The sequence below is a fragment of the Theobroma cacao genome, chromosome 5 (assembly GCF_000208745.1).
Source record: "Theobroma cacao cultivar B97-61/B2 chromosome 5, Criollo_cocoa_genome_V2, whole genome shotgun sequence".
Classification (NCBI taxonomy): domain Eukaryota; kingdom Viridiplantae; phylum Streptophyta; class Magnoliopsida; order Malvales; family Malvaceae; genus Theobroma; species Theobroma cacao.
In genome coordinates, this window is record NC_030854.1 from 36,313,614 (window position 1) to 36,333,215 (window position 19,602).

Below are 19,602 nucleotides of genomic sequence, written 5' to 3' on the forward strand. Positions count from 1 at the left end.
AATAAAATTAAAAAAAAAAAGGATGGCTGGGCGTACAGCATTTGCAAAAAAGCCAAAAAAAATTGAAACAAAAAAAATCAAGAATTAACCCCAAAAAAAAAGGGCAAGAAAGAAAAAAAAAAGAAGAAGAGAAGAGAGAGGTGAGAGGTCGGCAAAGGAGAAAGAAAGAAAAAAGAAGCCAACGGGGAGAAGAAGGAGAAGGAGAAGGAAAGGAAGAAGAAGAAAAAGAAAAAAGAAGGGAGATCCGCAGGGAGAAAGGAGAGAAAGAGAATTCAATGACTCTAATCTATCCAAATTACATCTAGACAAGCTCTGTATGATTTCTAATACCTCATGATCAATTTCATTCCATGACAAATCAATCTCCCTTAAATTGCAAAGACTTTCCAAAAATTTGGGTACTATTCCTTTAAGTAAGTTATCTGAAAGATCAAGGTGAGTAACAGAGCTCAAGTTTCCAATGGCACTCCAAATATTACCTTGCAAGCCGATATATCTAAGTCTAAGGAATTGAAGATGGTTTAAATTAGACAACCAGCTGGGTATCGATGGTGAAGAGAATGAATACGAAAGATCAAGAAATTTGAGAGAAGACATGTTTCGAAAGCCATTGGGAATAACGCTTCCAATACTATTCCCGCTAAGATCAATGGACACAGGACTAGGAAGATTGAATATCCATGTAGGTATTGAAGATAACATGTTCGATGAAAGGTCAAGAACAACAAGAGATGTATAATTAACACTGACTGGAGATGGATCATTATTTAGATCAATGCAACCTGACAAGTGCAACTCTACCAAAGAAGGAAGTTTGTTTGTTACCTGCAGCCAATCAGTTGCTTTACTAAGATTTGCTTCACTCAGATCGAGATACTGCAAAGAAGGAAGGCTAGAAACCCATTGAAGAGTTTTAGCTTCTAATGGGAAATTGTGTCCAAGATCAAGATAATGCAACTTGGAGAGATTTCCAAGCTTATAGGGAATTGCTCCTCCGAAATGTGCCTTAGAGAGGTTAAGATATGTTAAACTCTTTAGCAAACCGATGAATTCGGGAATCTGCATGCCCTCAAAATCGTTATTGCTTAAGTCTAGAAAACTGAGATGCTTCAAATCGAGCAAAGAAAGATTTATTTTGCCTCGTAGCTTTGACCGATGGTAAGCTTCCCATTCAGCATCTGTTGCATCCGCTTCAGGCATCGAAAGAAGCCCCAAATGCAGCTGATGGACATGGCCAGTCCGGTTATCGCAAAGAACACCAACCCATTTACAGCAATCCTCATGATCACCTTCAACCCAAAAAGATAGCCTGTTTGATTCATCAATGAGATCATGCTTGAACTTCAAAAGGGCTTGTCTCTCACTTTCGATGCAAAGCACATTGGAATTCCCATCACAAAAGCCAATAATGGTAGCTGCGATGGCAAGAAGAAATGCAAATAAGGAAATTGTAACTGCTCTCATGATTCCATACTGATCATTGCTGGCAACACAGAATATATTGGATATAGTAAGTTAAAGAAAAATATTTTCCACCACATCAAGCGCAAGGAACTTTCCATGGCCCCGAGTTCCCACCTTGCAGTTTCCACAAAAGCATTCAAGTGATTATACAGAAAGGAATTAATCATTACTTTATTTTTGGTGGAAATCCCAGAGCCGCGGCCAACGGCTATCCGGAAATTTCCTGGCATATGATAAATATTAACTTAGTGGTCTACGGGACTTCGTTTTAAAAGCCAAGTAATTAGAGTCAGCCCCTGCATTTCTATTTAGTTATTATTTTATTATTAAATAATAGAATATTAATATTTCAAATTAAAATTAAAATTAAGTAAAAATATATTTATTTATTATTATAATAAATTAATAAGATAGGATCATGTCACACTCAAACTTAAAAATTTGTCTTCAAATTCATTTCGAATCGGCTTAAACTTATGAATTTGATGAGTACGTAGTCTGATCTTTAATTAGATACCTCATCAAATAATGAATTTAACATTTAACCATATTGATAAAAAATCAGTCACAAAATTTCTCCTATCACTGTCAGATAATTTAAGAATTTTTTTGCTTGTTATTCTTTATTAGTTTTCTTTCTTCGTGTTTATCAAAATTCAACGTGTTGTTTGATCAAGGACAGAAAGTAGTACTATTTGAACTCTAGCAAAAAAATTACCTCATGCTTATCATAAGCTACGCTAATTGTATTATCAATAATAAGTGTTTTGGAAGGGAAGCAGATGTATATAAAAAAATCTTTGTACATATATGGAAAACTATAACTTGAATAGAAGATATAAATTCAAATGTGGTTCATTCTTATTAATTGAGCTAAGTTTAAGTGAGTTTTGGTCTAAAAAGGAGAACAGAAAATTTATGAATGATAGGAATTGCACGCATCTCACGCTTGAAAGACTAAGAATAGCAATGATCTTGCAGTCCTTATCTTTATTATATAGAATTAAGCAAACCCTATATAATTAATATAATGAAATCATGGTAATCAACGTGGAAAAGCATTACGCATAAAACCAATGGATATGTGGAAAGACCGTAAAAGGAATTGTTGACTCACTTTCTTAGGCACGATGTATTTAGTCAAACATTTCATGTAGAGCCGGCGGAATCAAGAGGGTAGTGGTCACTACCATTCAATTTTTAATATTTTTATTATTATATATATATATATAATTTGATATACATATATATAATATGATTATTTTTATAATTATCATTTAATCACCTTTTATACGAAATCTTAGATTTACTATTGAATTGTAAGTTATCACATTTAAAAAGAAAATAAAATTGTTTTATACACATAATGATTTAATAATTAAGAAAAAAATAAATTAATATCAATAGATTAATTACTCAACCAACTTAAAAAAAAAACAAAAGAGTAGAGAAGAAAGAACAGAAAAGAAAGTGAAGTCCACCAATCCTATTGAGTAAGTTCCTGGATCACGGCTCAGGGCTATGGGGAAATTTCCTGGCGTATGATTGTAAGATATGCCACACTTTTATATTCACCAACTAGCTTAAATAATCCCTTCAACGCCTACCATGGTAGATTTTTATCTTATGGACCACACTATCATGATCGAACACACTTTTGTGACTAAATAATTACTAAAGTTAAAGAAAGAGTACATGGAAAAACAAAAGATAATAATATTTTAACGAAATGAAAAATGAATAGGAAAATTATGGATGATAGGATGTTCGCATTTCACACTTGAAGGATTAAGAACGGCACATCTAGCTGTCCTTCACTAATTATACAAAATTAAGTAAACTCTATACAATGAAATGAAATTAGTTATTAATGAATTGTTGATTCACTTTCTTAGACAGCATGTTAGGCTATATTTAGTCAACATGCCGTGTGGACCATCACATTTCAAAAGAAAACAAAAATTATTTTTCTATGCATAACGATTTAATTTTTTTTTCTTAAAAAAAAAGTGTTAATTTATTCTTCCATTATCAACAATGTTGTAACAAGTCTTAAGCCTGGGCAAGAGACTTTAATGACCTAAGAAACTGATATGGACAAGATCAACTTCACATTTACAAAAGCTTTCACTACAAAAAACCCATTGGCAACCTAATTTCCTTTCAAAACCTATACAAAAACGATTTAATTATTAAGTATAATAAATAAATTCATACCAATATATTAATTACTCTACCACTTTATACAAATATGTCGACTATGTGGGTATTAAAATCTACAAACTCTAATACTCGGTTCTCTTTTGTTTCTCCATATCAGAGATATTATCTTGATTTTTCTCATTTTTATTCTCTATTTTCTTTTTTGCCAGTCTTTGAAAATTTAAGTGAAAATCAAACAAAGTAAGTGAAGGAGAAAAGGAGGAAGTTTTTTATGTTTTCTATTTTTTTCTTTAGATCTAATTGACATATATATTTAAAGTTTCTCAAAGTAAATGTAACACTTATGTGAGCTAATGAGAGGCCTTATTATGTCACCATTGATTTTGAACTTCTAGATTTTCATTGTTGTTAAGGAGGATTTTTTTTTTTTTTTTGAATATTGGGAGGAAGATTCCTGACTCTATAATAAAGAAATATACGTATCCATTATCATAAACTAAATAATCAATAACTGAAGGAGAAGTTGTCAAATGGCCATTAATGTATACATCTGTGGCTTTTGATTATAAGTGATTTGCTTTCTCTACTGTCTATGGAAATGGAAATAGAAAAATATAGGTATAATATAAAAAAAATCATAAAAGATTTAGAAAAATTTAAATAAGTTTTAATTTTTTATTGCATTAAATTAAATTTTTATATTTTTATTTTAAGTAAAATAAATTTTTATATTTTTATTTTGAGTCAAATTAATCATTATGACAAATGGTTAACTTACTCAAAATGTAATTTGTTATTCTGTGTCTTGTGATATATTAATATATTATAATAAATTATAATATAACACATTAATATCACATGATGGTATTATCATATGACATTGTTCACTTTTCACATTAATACGACGTCAATATCACAAAAGTATAAAATGATAAGTGATATTTTGATTAATGATAATTAATCAATTATTTTTTTTTTTGGAAAGGTGGTTTATTTTATTAATCTTGCAGCTAGAATGCCATGGTAAGTCTTGAACCGTGAAGGCAGAAGAAGCAGCCAGCTACCATAAACAGAGTCCAGTTATCGCAAAGAACACCAACCATTTACAGCAATCCTCATGATCACCTTCAACCCGAGAAGATAGCCTGTTTGATTCATCACTGAGATCATGCTTGAACTTCAAAAGGGCTTGTCTCTCTGTTTCAATGCAAAGCACATTGGACTTCCCTTCACAAAAGCTAATAACGGCAGCTGCGATGACAAGAAGAAATGCAAATAAGGAAATTGTAACAGCTCTCATGGTTGCATACTGGTCATTGCTAGCAACACCGAATATATAAAGTAAGTTAAAAGAAGAATATTTTCAGCCACACCAAGCTCAAGGAACTTTCCAAGACCCCGAATTTCCACAAAACAGTCATGATTACTTTCTAAGTCAAGCAATCGAAATGTCACAAGTAGAGAGGAAAGAAAGTCAAGTCCACCAATTGATTGAGTAAGTGTCAGGGTCACGGCTTAGGGCTGCGGCGAAATTTATTAGCATATGGTTGCACAGTCCTACACTTTTAAATCCACCAACTAGCTTAAATAACCTCTTTAACACTTGCCATGCGAGATTTTAATCCAATATTATATATATTACTCACGAAAATCCTCATATTAATTTAGAGAAGTTAATTTACAATAAAATTAAACAATTCATTTATTATGGGTCACAAAAATAATAAACCTTCACTTAGTCGATTGTAACACCATGTGTTGAAGGGGAAAATTCCTAGAAGCCTTTCAGCTCTAGAATTCATCAAAATTCAGATAAGCGTACCATTTTTTTTCTAAACAATGGAAAAAGCTGATCTGACACATGGTTGTTGGGGTGTAAAAGTCTGGTTTTTACTTTTATATTGGATACTAATTTTATTTAATCCCTTCTCGGTCCATAACCCTTTAAAAATCCCATACACATCAGGACTAATAATCTCTTATTTAATTTGGATATATATAAATCCTCATCCCTCAAGCTTGTCCGGATTTTTTAAAATTTTGATCCAATTCAAATGCTGAAAGGCCTCTAGGTGTTCTGCTTTTGAATCCAAAACCATTTCTTGCTTATTTATTCAAATTCAATTGTTGTACACAATAAACAACTGAAAAACAATCAACGAGCAATCCATTTGTGGTTGATAAGGAATGAGTTTATTTTTAAAGGCAAAGAACAGGATTAGTGGAGGGGGGAGATTCTTTTTATCATTAAAAAGCGTTCTTTGTTTTGGGTAAGAGTCAATAAAAGTAACGAGTTGATTCAGAACGTGAGTTGGTGGAATGAACTTTGGAATGTTTTTTGTCATTTTAAAATCTAAAGGGTGTAGAATTTGGATCAGGAAGGTGAGTTAAAATTCAATGCCGATGTCTCTACTAGAGGAAAACGCCAGCAAGTTGTTGTGGAGGTGTTTTAAAGGATGATATGAATGTGGTTCTCGGGTTATTCTATGTACCGTAGGGGATTCATGACTCTAATGATGCTAAAATTATGACAATTAGATCATATGCTCTGCTACTATTTGCTTCATTTGCTTGGAAAGTAAAAAAGAAGTTGATAATTGAATTGGATTCAGAGGTGCAAGATGATGGGTGTTGAATGATGTGTCCTCACCATGGAGCTTATTATTCAATGAGATTGGCGGTTTGTGGAGCGGGATTGATGATATTACCTTTGTTCACACCGTTAGAGGGGCGAATATGTTTGCAGATTTCTTACCAAATTCAGTGTTGACAGATCTTCTTCACTCTACTGTTCGAACTGCAGAAGCTTAAATGCGTAAAAGACAAAAGAAAAGTGCAAACGAAAGTCAAGTCCACCAATTCTATCGCTTAAATTCCGGGGTCTTGGCTTACCGCTATGGGGAAATTTCATAACGATTTAATTATTAAGAAAAGAAAAAATAAATAAATTAATATCAATAGGTTATGTGGTACTGAAATTTACAATTTAATGAACTCGCTTCTCATTTGTTTCTCCATTTCAGAAATATTATTTTGATTTCTCTCTCGATCATGTCTCATTTTTATTTTCCTTTTTCTTTTTTACAGTTTTTGAAAATCAAACAAAGTAAGAGTAAGAGAAAACAAGCATTGAAGATAAAAGACTCAAATGCAGTTTACATATTTCTCAAACAAAATAATTAGCACAAACTTCACCATTAGCTTTAAAATTATTCTTATTAATCGAGTTATAACTTACCATTAATTAATTACGTACGTTCTTATGTGCTATAATTAGCTTTTATAATTAGCACCATTTAGTACAAATGTAAAGAGAGAGAATTTAGAAGACAATAAAGTTAGTGTTGGAAAGGAATACGTGTATTTTAGAATTTTTAACATTTTATTAACTGTTTGACTATTGATGTTGGATGATCAAAGGGGGAAAGAAGAAATTTAGGAAAACGTAATTGGGAAGGTTTGCTTTTATTCACAAAAAAAGCAAGTCAAGTCCACCGAACATATTTGAGTAAGTCCTTCGGCCACGGCCCATGGCAATTCGAAAATTTTCACATTCCATTTTGCACAAAAGCGTGTAAAGTCTGTTAAAATTTTTGTTTTTAAAGAAGTTTCCTCCTAAATCCTAATTGCATGGTAAAAGTGGGTGTGTGTACTGTAAGTCCAGTAACTGTTCATTTAGAAATTAATCTTCTTTGCCATACTTTTCGAATTTCACAGACTTAAATGTGCAGAAGAAAGAAGAGAATTGAAAAGAGGGTAAAATACAAAAACTTCCTTCAATACACCTCAAAAGTATTATTTTGATCTCTCTTACTTCAAAATACATTATTGAAAAAGTCATAATCACCCTCAAATAATTAAAAAAATAAAAAACTACAAAAAATATCACAATCTAATTTAATTAATTAAATAATAATTAATGAAATTATTTTTTATTCAATTTTTATCAACTTAAAAAATAAAAAAAAAGAGACACATAATGATGAAAAAATGAAAAAAAAATTAAAAGAAAGAAAGAAATTGTTTAGACTTATTTTATTAACAATTAAAAAAATCATATCTTTGAAGTAAAGAAACAAAAATTTAAAAATAATACAAGTAATAATATTCTAATTAAACAAAGTATTATTTTTTTAGTTGTTTCTCTTTTTTTGTTTTTGTTTTCTCAATATTCTTTCCTTTCCTCTTGTTCTCTTCTTATTGGTATCGCAAACTATAATGGTTCATTTTTTTTCTTCTCCATCTTCCTCTATCTCTCCCAATTTGATCTCTCCCTCTTTCGATCTCCTCACACCACCATGACTACAACCCAAAGTCATTATCATCAAGATACCAACACCAAGTAGTAATTTTTTTTTTTTGAAAAGTGACACCATCTAGTGAAATTAAATTTACATCAACAACTAAAAAAATTTAATAAATTTACAATATTTTACCAAAAATAAAAATTCAAATCTTACAAAATTTCACCTTAGAACGCTTTTAAATTTAAAATTGATCTCCAAGAGTTTGGTTGAAGTTAAATCCATCATCTATTGTTGATGAAGTTAGATGTACTCTCATATGTTTCCAATATATTGGGTTCATCATTTCATTAGAGAAGCGATTTTTATTTTAGTTTAAAACTTTTGTTAAATTTTGTTGCTATTGGGTTTTACATTTAACAAAAAAAAAAAAGAAAGTAAAGACGGAGGTGGTGATTGATACTGATAAGAAGTAATAAAGAGAGAAAATATGTAAAGAGAGAGAATTTAAAAGAAAATAAAGTTAGTGTTGGAAAGGATTACCGGTATTTTAGGATTTTAACATTTTATTAACTGTTTGATGTTGGGAAATTGCGGAATTGTCTCTAAAGAATTGCCTAAGATCTAACCCAATCAATAGAATAAAGAAAGAAAGAAATCAAGCACACCCACAGGAACACAAGAATTTACGTGGTTCGGTCTTTTGATGATCTACGTCCACGGGCACCACAACAGAGAAAAATTCACTAAGAGAAAAATCAGGAGATTACAATAACAGTCTCAAACTCATAACCCTTAACCCACGTACACCTAAATCACTCTCTCTAAATCTAGGTGATAATTATTCTTTAACCCATAGGGTCCTTTTATAGTATCAAATACAATAACCTTATCCTAATTTAATTAGGAATCTTATCCTAATAGAATTAGAAATTGTTATTCTAATCTAACTAGATTTAAAGACTATTTATAAGGTATACTAATTTAATTAGAATTAAACAATCCTAATTAAATCACAATTCAAGACTATCCTAACAAATCTCCACCTTAGGCTTGAATTCACCAAGCTCCACCTTACGAACCAATCTCTGTCGACACCGCCACTGCCCCAATGGGCCTCAAGCACTACGAACACCGATCAAGTCCAAGCAATGCTTGAACTTTATCCCAGAAACTGACTTAGTTAGCATATCTGCCGGATTTTCATCTGTAGCTATTTTCTTTACTACAATCTCACCTTTAGAAATAATCTCTCGAACGAAGTTACACTTGACTTGGATGTGTTTGGTTCTCTCATGAAACATCTGATTTTTAGTCAAATGTATAGCACTTTGACTATCACAAAACACAACTGTTTGTGTTTGTTCAAAACCAAGATCACTAACCAAGCCTTTAAGCCACAAAGCCTCCTTCACTGCCTCGGTCACAGCCATATATTCAGCTTCAGTTGTAGACAAAGCAAAGGTTGATTGAAGAACTGCTTTCCAACTGATTGCAGATCCTGAGAGAGTGAACACATACCCCGTTTGAGATCTTCTACTATCTAGATCACCAGCAAAATCTGATTTGGAGAAGCCAACCACATTACGACTAATGTTTGCACCTCCTTCACACACTAAGCCAACTTCAATAGTAACTTTAGGTGTTTTCACAAGCTCCCATGTTTGATCCCAGTGTAGAGACTCAATCTTCTTAGAAGACTCGACATATATAATTTTCTCATGATAAAAGTAAGGCTCTTCAATCTCTACTTCCACAAATAAAACATAAGAATCAAAATCACCATCAATACAAGTAATGCTTCGTTGAGATACCAATTCTTGTACCTCTTGCAATTCTTTCTGGATTTCACTATCATCTCGCACTGTCACAAGAGCATTGATTTCAAGCTCCACCTGCTTGCCAACTTCTTGGTCTGATGTGTTTGCAATTCTAGACTTTATCCCACAAAGTAATGCAGACTTGTCAAAGGTAACATCCCGACTCACCATAAACTTGGGGAACTTACAATCAGTACACCACAACCAATAACCCTTCACCCCATATGCATAGCCTAGGAATATGCACTCTGTCGCCCTCAACTCAAGTTTACCATCACTCACATGAACATGAACAGGACAACCAAATACTCTCAATATAAAATAATCAGCAGGCTTACCAGACCAAACTTCCTTGGGAGTCTTAAATTCAATTGCAGTTGATGGAGACCGATTTACCAAGTAACAAGCCTTGTTGATAGCTTCTGTCCAAAATACTTTGGTTAGGCCAACATTTGAGAACACGTATTTTGCTCTCTCCAAAAGTGTTTTCTTCATCAATTCTACAATATCGTTTTGATATGGTGTTTTGTCGACAGTGCGATGTCTAACGATTTTCTCATTCTTGTAGAATAGACCAAACTCACCTTTGCAAAATTTCAAACCTTTGTTTGTTCGAAAGCTCTCGATCCTTTTCTTAGTCTGCTTCTCGATCAATACCTTCCAATGCAAAAAGGTGGTTAACACTTCACTCATAGCCTTTAGAAGATACGTCCACACCTTTCTTGAAAAATCATCAATAAAGATCCACATGTATAATGATCCACCTTTTGATACCACCGGAGAAGGATCCCACAAATCTAAATAGATGTAGTTTACTGTACCCCTGGTTTGATGAGTTTTAGTGCTAAATTTCACTCTATGTTGCTCACAGAAATCTAGCTTTCCACTCTTTTGACCACACAGCAAACTATGCTTACTTAGTTTTCTAATCCCTCTCTCGCTCATATGACCAAATCTCATATTCCATAAACGTGTTACATCATCTTCAGGATCATTAGATGAGACCACAGAAACAGTTTCAATGACCGTGTTTCCCACTAGACAATAAAGGTCACCGGATAACTTGCCCTTCATGATAGTTAAGGCTCCTTTAGATACATTCAAGACACCATCTTGGCCACTATATTTGTAGCCCTTCTTATCTAACAAACTCAAGGATATTAAATTCTTTTTCATGTCAGGGACATGTTTTACCTCAAGTGTTCTTACCATACCATCAAACATCTTGATTCTAATTGTGCCAATTCCAACAACTGAGAGAGAGAAATCATCTCCTAATTGTACAGTGCCCATATTAACAGATTGATAAGTTGTAAACCAATCACGCCTAGGACATATATGAAAGCAACAAGCCGAATCCAAGATCCATGTATCCATCAGGTTACAATTAGTAATTGCAAGAACATTATCAGTTTCCTCAAAAGTATCAAAGTCATCTCCAACCACGTTTGCAGTATTCTCAGACTTATTAAACTTTTCATCATCCTTGAATTTGATACAGTCTTGACGAAAATGCCCTTTCTGACCACAATTCCAGCAAGTTTTCCCTTTTGCTCTAGATTTACCTTTTCTGTCTAAGCCTTTCTCTTTACCTCTACCTCTATTTACAACCAAACCTTCTGCTTGATTTTCATTCCGAATACCACCAACTTTCTTCTTTAATTCCTTGGAATTTAAAGATGCCCTTACATCCTCGAAAGTGAGAGTGTCTCGGCCGTAAAGCATAGTATCCACGAAATTTTCATACGATGGAGGCAAAGAACATAAAAGAATTAGGGCTAGGTCCTCATCCTCAATTTTAACATCGATATTCTTTAAATCAAGAATAACTCTATTAAATTCATCAATGTGGGTATTAACGGACGTACCTTCACTCATCTTGAGAGTATACAATCGTTGCTTCATATAAAGCCGATTCGTCAGGGACTTGGTCATATAAATACTTTCGAGTTTAAACCACACTGCAGCAGCAGATTCTTCATCCGTGACTTCTCTTAGCACCTCATCAGACAAAGCAAGGAGAATAGCACTATGTGCTTTTTCCATAAGGTCATCTTTCTCACCATCAGATAAATTCGAGGGAAGATGCTCTTTTCCCTTCAGTGCCTTCAACAGTCCTTGTTGCACTAGCAATGCGCGCATCTTAACACGCCACAGGCTGAAATCGTTTCTTCCATTAAACTTTTCAATCTCATACTTGGTCGACGAAGTTGCCATAGCGAGATTCAGATTGATCCAAGACCTTGAAGCTCTGATACCAGTTTGTTGGGAAATTGCGGAATTGTCTCTAAAGAATTGCCCAAGATCTAACCCAATCAATAGAATAAAGAAAGAAAGAAATCAAGCACACCCACAAGAACACAAGAATTTACGTGGTTCGGTCTTTTGATGACCTACGTCCACGGGCACAACAACAGAGAAAAATTCACTAAGAGAAAAATCAGGAGATTACAAGAACAGTCTCAAACTCATAACCCTTATCCCACGTACACCTAAATCACTCTCTCTAAATCTAGGTGATAATTATTCTTTAACCCATAGGGTCCTTTTATAGTATCAAATACAATAACCTTATCCTAATTTAATTAGGAATCTTATCCTAATAGAATTAGAAATTGTTATTCTAATCTAACTAGATTTAAAGACTATTTATAAGGTATACTAATTTATCTAGAATTAAACAATCCTAATTAAATCACAATTCAAGACTATCCTAACATTTGACTACTGATATTGAATGGTACAAAGGGGAAAGAATGCATTTTTCAAAAATGTAATTAGAATAGAGAGAAAAAGCAAGTCAAGTCCACCCAATATATTTGAATGAGCCCCACGACCACGGGCCATGGCTATTCAAAGATTTCACGGTAGGGGCAGATCTGAAGCTGATTATATTTTCAGCATATTTAAAGAAGAAAAATTCTAGTCAGATTATTCTGACCATTCATTATCTTATATCAACATTTTCACATTAGATGTAGAACTCTTTTAATTTTGAAGAGACATGAAAGCTTTTTAACGGATGACTTTAATTGCAAAGGAACTATTCACTTGGGCATTAAAACACACTTCCCTGTAGTGATCTGGTGCTATGGACAACGACTGTATAAAAACACGAAAACCTGGACCCATCGTGCTGCAAAACCGATTATGCCATATAATACGATTTTTATTAATTGTGATCATAATTATCTATGTGATAATCCACTGACCGATTATATCATATAATATGATTTTTATTATTATTATTTTTGATTATTCAGAAAAAAATTATTTTTATTATACGTAATGTGATGTTTAATGATCATAATATGAAGTAAATAGTTAATTGCTTTTAAATTATTTTTATGTGAAGTAATTGTTATATAAAATCTTTTTTTATTAATGAATCTCTAGATAAATGGACAAAATAATATGAAAGTCAGTGAGCATAATTATCTATGTGATATTTCTATGTTGGTTTTACCTCTTCACTCAAGTTCTACCTTTTTAAATGTTTCCAAGTTCACACTCTGTATAAGCATAGTCTTAGAGCCTTAATTTGATGATTTACCACTTCTTAATTAGTCTCTAATGTTATTTCGATCAAGTATTGATAGTTTAAACATGGTCATTAAACTATATATAATTTTATGCCTTATGATTGATATTTGATACATGATTGTAACTTTTGCTTCTAAAGGAAGTTATAAAAAAATTTAACTTTTATATTGCACTAGTGGCTGTCATGGATTTACACAATATCCAAAAGAGCTCCTTGCAAGGAGATTTTCTTCTTGCCAATGCCATTTCAGCCTGTACTTTTAAAACCTACTATTTATTTATTCATTTGATATTTAATTTTTCCTTCATATTATCTGATCTCTTATTCGAGATATTATTAATTAAATACTTAGGGCACAAAAAGAAGAATTTCTTTTTTTATATATATTTTTTCTTGAGGACTGGAATTCAAATTTGTAGAAAAAAAAATCAAGATTTTAGATTATATTAAAAAAATGAATATTATTACTATCTAAATACATTAACATCAAAATCAGGACATGGATACTTTAGGTTATCTGCTTTGTCAATTAGTATGATAGATAAACTTAAATTGCACTAGGGCCACAATAACCTTTTAACATAGACAGTGGTGAGTTAGAGTATATGATTTAGCATTTCCAGAAGAAAAAAAAATAATGCAGCCTCTCCACCTTTTTTTGACTAGAAAATCTATAAGCATTTTCAATTAATTATATCTTAATCAAAAACATGTGGGGAGGAAATCTAGAGTGTACGAACATCTCAACTTTAACTAAATCATTAGGAACAGAAAAAAGAAATGGATCAGCAAAAAAATTACAAAAGGAAATTGGATAAGGGGCCATGTCTCTTTTTAAATCTTTTGAAATGTGCATGAATCTAAATTTTGCATAAAAAGGACTTTTCTTATCATACAAATAGCCTTAAATAAAAATAATTACTTTTAACATTTGGCACATTGATTTCATGTGAGGGGATGGATTCTTGCTTTGTATATATATACAAATACACCTTGCAAGCTGGCATCGTTGTCAAATTTTGATTCGGCAGATGGAACCCCAAGAAGGGTTTTGTAAATAGAAAATTTTTGCTCTTCAACCAAAGATGAATGAAAAGCATAGAGTTCAATTCTGATTCATCCCCCCATGCACAAGCACCCAGAGAAAAAAATTGGGAGGCAATAGTATGCAACTTAAACAATTTATGAAGCAATGATTCAATTCTGAAATTTATGACGTAAGAAATCTGGTTATCTCCATGCTAATTAGGGTTACTAGAAACTGAAATTTAACATGGAAATCATTCAAACATGGTCTCTACCCGGTACAACAATATCTAACTGGTATGAATTTGATTAATATGTAAACAATATTATATATATTGTGAATTGAAATAATGTATTTGTCTATCAAGAAATGATTATTATTTAAAAAACAATAAAAGTGGCACGATTGCAATGTAAATAATAATAACAAAAGTAGGGCCATAATGATTCATTGCTTTCTGTTTTATTGGATATAAGCTATATTTTTAACTTTCTACTAACCACTATATTTAATCATTTTATATTTTATAAATTAATGATTTGAAATAAACTTTCAGGGAAAAAAAGAAAGTTAAATCACTTTTATTTGGAATTTTGTTTGAGATGTGATAAAATAATGTAGTTTTTGCTCAATGTATAGGTTTGGTACTTCTATATATATTGGTAATAGATGACAATAACATATTTTTAAATAATTTTTGTAATTTTTATACTTAATTTATGGTTATTTATTGATTTATCCATGATTCTTGATTTCCCTTATTTGATTAATATATAAATTTTTTATAAGGAAAGATTTTAGTGCATTAATATTTAATTTTATATTTTTTATAGGTTCATAGTGAAACTATATTGTCAGTCGACATTATAAGAGTTTGTCATTCCTAATTTTTTTTCATCAATATGATAGTGATTTTAGTTTCTTTGTTCTATTTTTTAAAGTTTTATTTACTTTTTACTTTTTATTAGTTTTTATTTTAAATGAATTAAATAGCACGAACAGATTGTTTAATTAGTAGAAAGTTTGCAAACCTTGAAAAAAAATATATATATATATATATATATATATATATATATTTGGGTGTATGTGTCTTTTCTATTTAGATTTTTATTGATAAAACAAAATTTAACCATAAAAAGTACGAATCAAAAAACCTAATACATATATTATTTTTAAACGTAATAACCCACAATGGAATAAACTCAAAATCTCGATATCTAGCTCAAGTTTTATTTATATTTGTATTACAAAACTGAAGAAAAAATATAAGAAAACTTATTTAAATACTTTTATCTAATAATAAAAGTTAATGACGAAAACATAAATAATAAAACTGCTTTACACAACAAAGAAGCTAAAAAAGTTTTGCTGTTGGGCTGGCTCCCATGCTGTCTATGGACTCACTGGACTCTTGAGCACTGGAGAAAGTTCTTGGAAAATGGGGCCTAAAGCACAGTGTCCCTGGTTCCTCAACACTATCAATTAAGTGCAATTAGGTACCAGTCTACCCCATAAATTGGAAAGCTTAAGGCCAATGGCGTCCACCTTTTCATAGTAAGCCAATCCCCAAGACTTGATGAAATACAAAGGAGCTACCACACCCCAAAACCCCACCACATATCCGAGCACAACAGTTACATAAATCCCATACTTTTCAAACCACCCCTCATCTTCTTCATGACCACCTTCATTTGTAACATTCGTAGGTGTTTCAATTTTTCCGCTGCAGTTTTCAGTGACAGGGGGTCCGCAAAGTTGGTTGCCGATGTATGAGAACCTGTCAAAACTTTGGAGTTGGGTGCTTGTTGGTATTCTTCCTCTCAAATTGTTGTAAGACAAGTTCAAGTGACTCAAGAAATTCAAATTGGAGAAGCTTGCAGGGATTGAACCCTGCAGATGGTTCTTGGAAAAATCAAGAGATTCTAATAACCTCATGTTGCCAATGTGGTCAGGTATCCTTCCTGTGAAGGAATTTCTTGATAAATTCAAAAACTGCAGCCCCGCAAGACTTGCTAGTTCTTTGGGGATCTCTCCGACTAGATTGTTGTTTGACAGGTCCATGGTGGTAACAAGGGATAGTGTGGTGCTGTATTCGTTCACTCTTCCTTTCATCACCAACAACTCACTCCTTATGAACTCCCCCTCAACGAAGAAGTCAATGACTGCATCAGTGTTATTTGGTTTTGTGGCCATGGCAGTGAAGTCCTTAAAGCATTTTGGTATGGCTCCCGAGATTTTGTTATCCCCAAGGTCTAAGATTTGAAGAGAACTGAGCTGACAAAGCTCCTCAGGGATATGGCCAGCAAAAGAGTTTGAACGCAGACTTAGAATCACAAGATTTGAGAGACTTTCACCCATCCATTTTGGAATGCTTCCACTGAATTGATTTTCACCAACATCAAGCATAAACAAGCGAGTATTATTTTGCAAGGACAATGGTAGCTCTCCGGACAGCTTATTATTCCGAAGATTTAGAAACATAAAACCCAAGGATCCCAAAGAGTCTGGAATCTTCCCAGTCAGGTTATTGTTTCCCATATTTAAGACTTGGATGCCTCGCCAGTTCTCCCAACAATCTGGAATATCTCCCGATAGAAGATTTGTCTCGAGTTGAAGGAGAAACAATTTTGGTTCACCTAATTCGTAATCACATAAAAAATGTGACAGGGATCCTGAAAAAGAATTGTTAGAGAAAAACAAGGTTGCCACATCAGGGAGCACGCGTGGCAAAGGGCCTGTGAACCGGTTGGATCTCAAATCAACCAATTTATGTACTGACAAAAATGGGATCTCCCCTTCAAGCTGGTTATGAGAAATATTCAGGGACACCAGTTTAGGAGTAAAGTTCCAAAACCAAGAGGGGACAACATCTGAAATTCCTGCACTGGATATGTCTAAAGTAGACAAGTCCGTTTGAAATTGAAGCCACGTTGGAAATTTTGGGCCAAGAAACCAGTAACCCATTTCAATAGTTTGACATTGAAAAGGAGGAGCCCAGCTTGACTTTGCTTCAAATTTCAACTTGTTTTGAGTTGCCTTAAAAACTCTCAGTCTAGTGAGATTAGAAAAGACAACTTCTGATACAACACCATCCAACAGATTATAAGCAATGTTTAAGTATTCCAAGCTCATGAGTTGTCCAAGACTTTGAGGAAGGCTGCCATCTAATTGATTGTCTGAAATATCAATATATTTTAAAGATGATAGGTTTCCTAAGGAGGCTGGAATGAGACCAGAAATGGAATTTTGAGACAGAAACAGGTTAGATAGACTTTTAAATTGTCCAAGTTCATCAGATAAATGGCCTGTGAGATTGTTATTTGCCATATTCAGTGACCTCAAGTCATCTGAACAGCATCTAGACAAGCTCTGCAAAACTTCTGATGTTTCCTGATCAATTTTGTTATCAGACAGATCAAGTTGCCTCAAATTGAAAAGATTTTCCACAGAAGTCGGTAGTATTCCTTCAAGCTGATTTCCTGCCAAATCAAGGCTAATGATGGAACTCAGGTTTCCAATGGCAGTCGGGATTTTGCCTTGCAGAAGGTTACCTCTAAGACTGAGAAATTCAAGATGGTTCAAACTAAACAACCAACCAGGTATCGATGAATTGAACGAGTTTATGGAAAGATCAAGAAATTTGAGAGATGACATGTTTTGAAAGCTATTGGGAATAAGACCTTCGAAAGAATTTACACTCAGATCAAGGGAAACAAGACTACCAAGACTGAAAATCCACATAGGTACAGAAGGAGATATGTAGTTGTTAGAAAGATCAAGTGTGGAAAGAGATGTATAATTAACAGTGATTGGTGAAGGATCGTTATCAAGAAAGCAAGCTGACAAATGTAACTCTACCAAAGAAGGAAGTTTGTTGGTTACCTGCAGCCAATCAGTTGCTTTGCTAAGGTCCACTCCACTCAAATCAAGATACTGCAAGGAAGAAAGACCGGAAAGCCATTGAAGATTCCTAGCTTCAACCAACCGGTAACGAAAATTAGTAACTCCGAGATTAAGATGCTGCAGCTTTGAGAGATTTCCGAGTTGGTGAGGAAGAGCTCCTCCAAATCCTGCTTTAGAGAGGTCAAGATATGTTAAACTCTCCATTGAACCAAGAAATTGTGGAATCTGCAGGCCACCAAAGTTGTTTAGACTTAGGTCTAGGTGACTTAGATGCTTCAACAAGAGCAAAGAAGGATTTATTCTTCCTCTCAGCATTGTGCGCCAATAAACTCCGATTTCAGCATCTGATGCATAATCAGAAATTGAAGAAGGCCTCAAGTCCAACTTGTAGACATGACCTGTCAAGTTGTCGCAGGAAACTCCAACCCAGTTGCAACAATCCCCACCATCAGCCCAAGCAGATAGCCTGTTTGAACGATCAATGATATCTTGCTTGAACTTTAAAAGGGCTTGTCTCTCGCTCTCGATACAAAGCACACTGGACTTTCCATCACAGAAGGTAATGCCAGTGGCTGCAAGAGTAAGAAACCCAATGATAAAAATTGTAACGGCTCTCATGTTTGCATTCATATAAGTTAAAACTGCATGTTGATATTGGCCAATTTATATTGCTAGCTTAAACTACTATTGTTTATCCACACTAAGCCCTAGGAACTCTCGAAAACTAGGATTTCCAGCTCCCATAGTCGACAAATAACGCGTACAAAGTTGAACAAAAAGTTGGTAGTGTCCATTGAGATCCTTTCGAGCACTGCAGGAGTGGAAAAATATGTCATAGCTCACTCAATATTGGTGCTTTGCTAAATTTCAAACATAAAATTATTTATTGAAAATAATATTAAAGAAATAAAATATTCATAAAGATGTCAAAGTCAAAAACGGTTTAGCCCTGCTTTATTGGTCTTCGATTTCCCACTTGGTTTTATCACAAGATTCAAAAAAGCAAAGAAAAGTTTAGTCCACCAAGTCAGTCAGTGTAAAGTCCCATAAAAAACGACAAGAAAGTGTCACAAGTCTAAAGCCAGTTATTTTTTTTTTTGAAAGGCAGTCTAAAGCAAGATTTCAGCATTTGATTATGCATGATTTACCAACATTCTTTTAATCCAACAAGGGGTGCAATTAACCCTTCACCCAAGCCATGGAAAACTAGTTTATATTCAACAAAGTAACAATTACCATCTATTAAGCAAAGTTTAGGTAATTCCAAGTTGACGAGGAATTTACTCACAAAAGTCTTGCAGCTTTGGAGAAGTTAAGAATTCTTTAATGGTAAGACTAAGGAACTAAGTTGGAATTCTAACCTTTCTAGAATCATTAATTATTGCTTATATTTGTAAATTTGAGGAGGTTAAAAGCTACTTTAAGTTGTGTTTATTA

At 33.2% G+C, this 19,602-nt stretch overlaps 1 protein-coding gene across 2 annotated transcripts in view; it reads right to left on the reverse strand.

Annotated features, from left to right (window-relative positions):
• Positions 1-18,821, reverse strand: part of LOC18600110 (LRR receptor-like serine/threonine-protein kinase GSO2) — a 19,241-nt gene extending 420 nt beyond the window's left edge. Inside the window, exon 1 of one of the 2 annotated variants that reach the window (XM_018120583.1) lies at positions 15,859-18,821. In XM_018120583.1, the coding sequence (XP_017976072.1) occupies positions 15,859-18,795 (2,937 nt within the window). In that variant the 5' untranslated portion in view covers positions 18,796-18,821. Of the gene's footprint in view, positions 1-15,575 lie in introns of those variants that run through there. The other variant, XM_018120581.1, reaches the window with a different exon arrangement.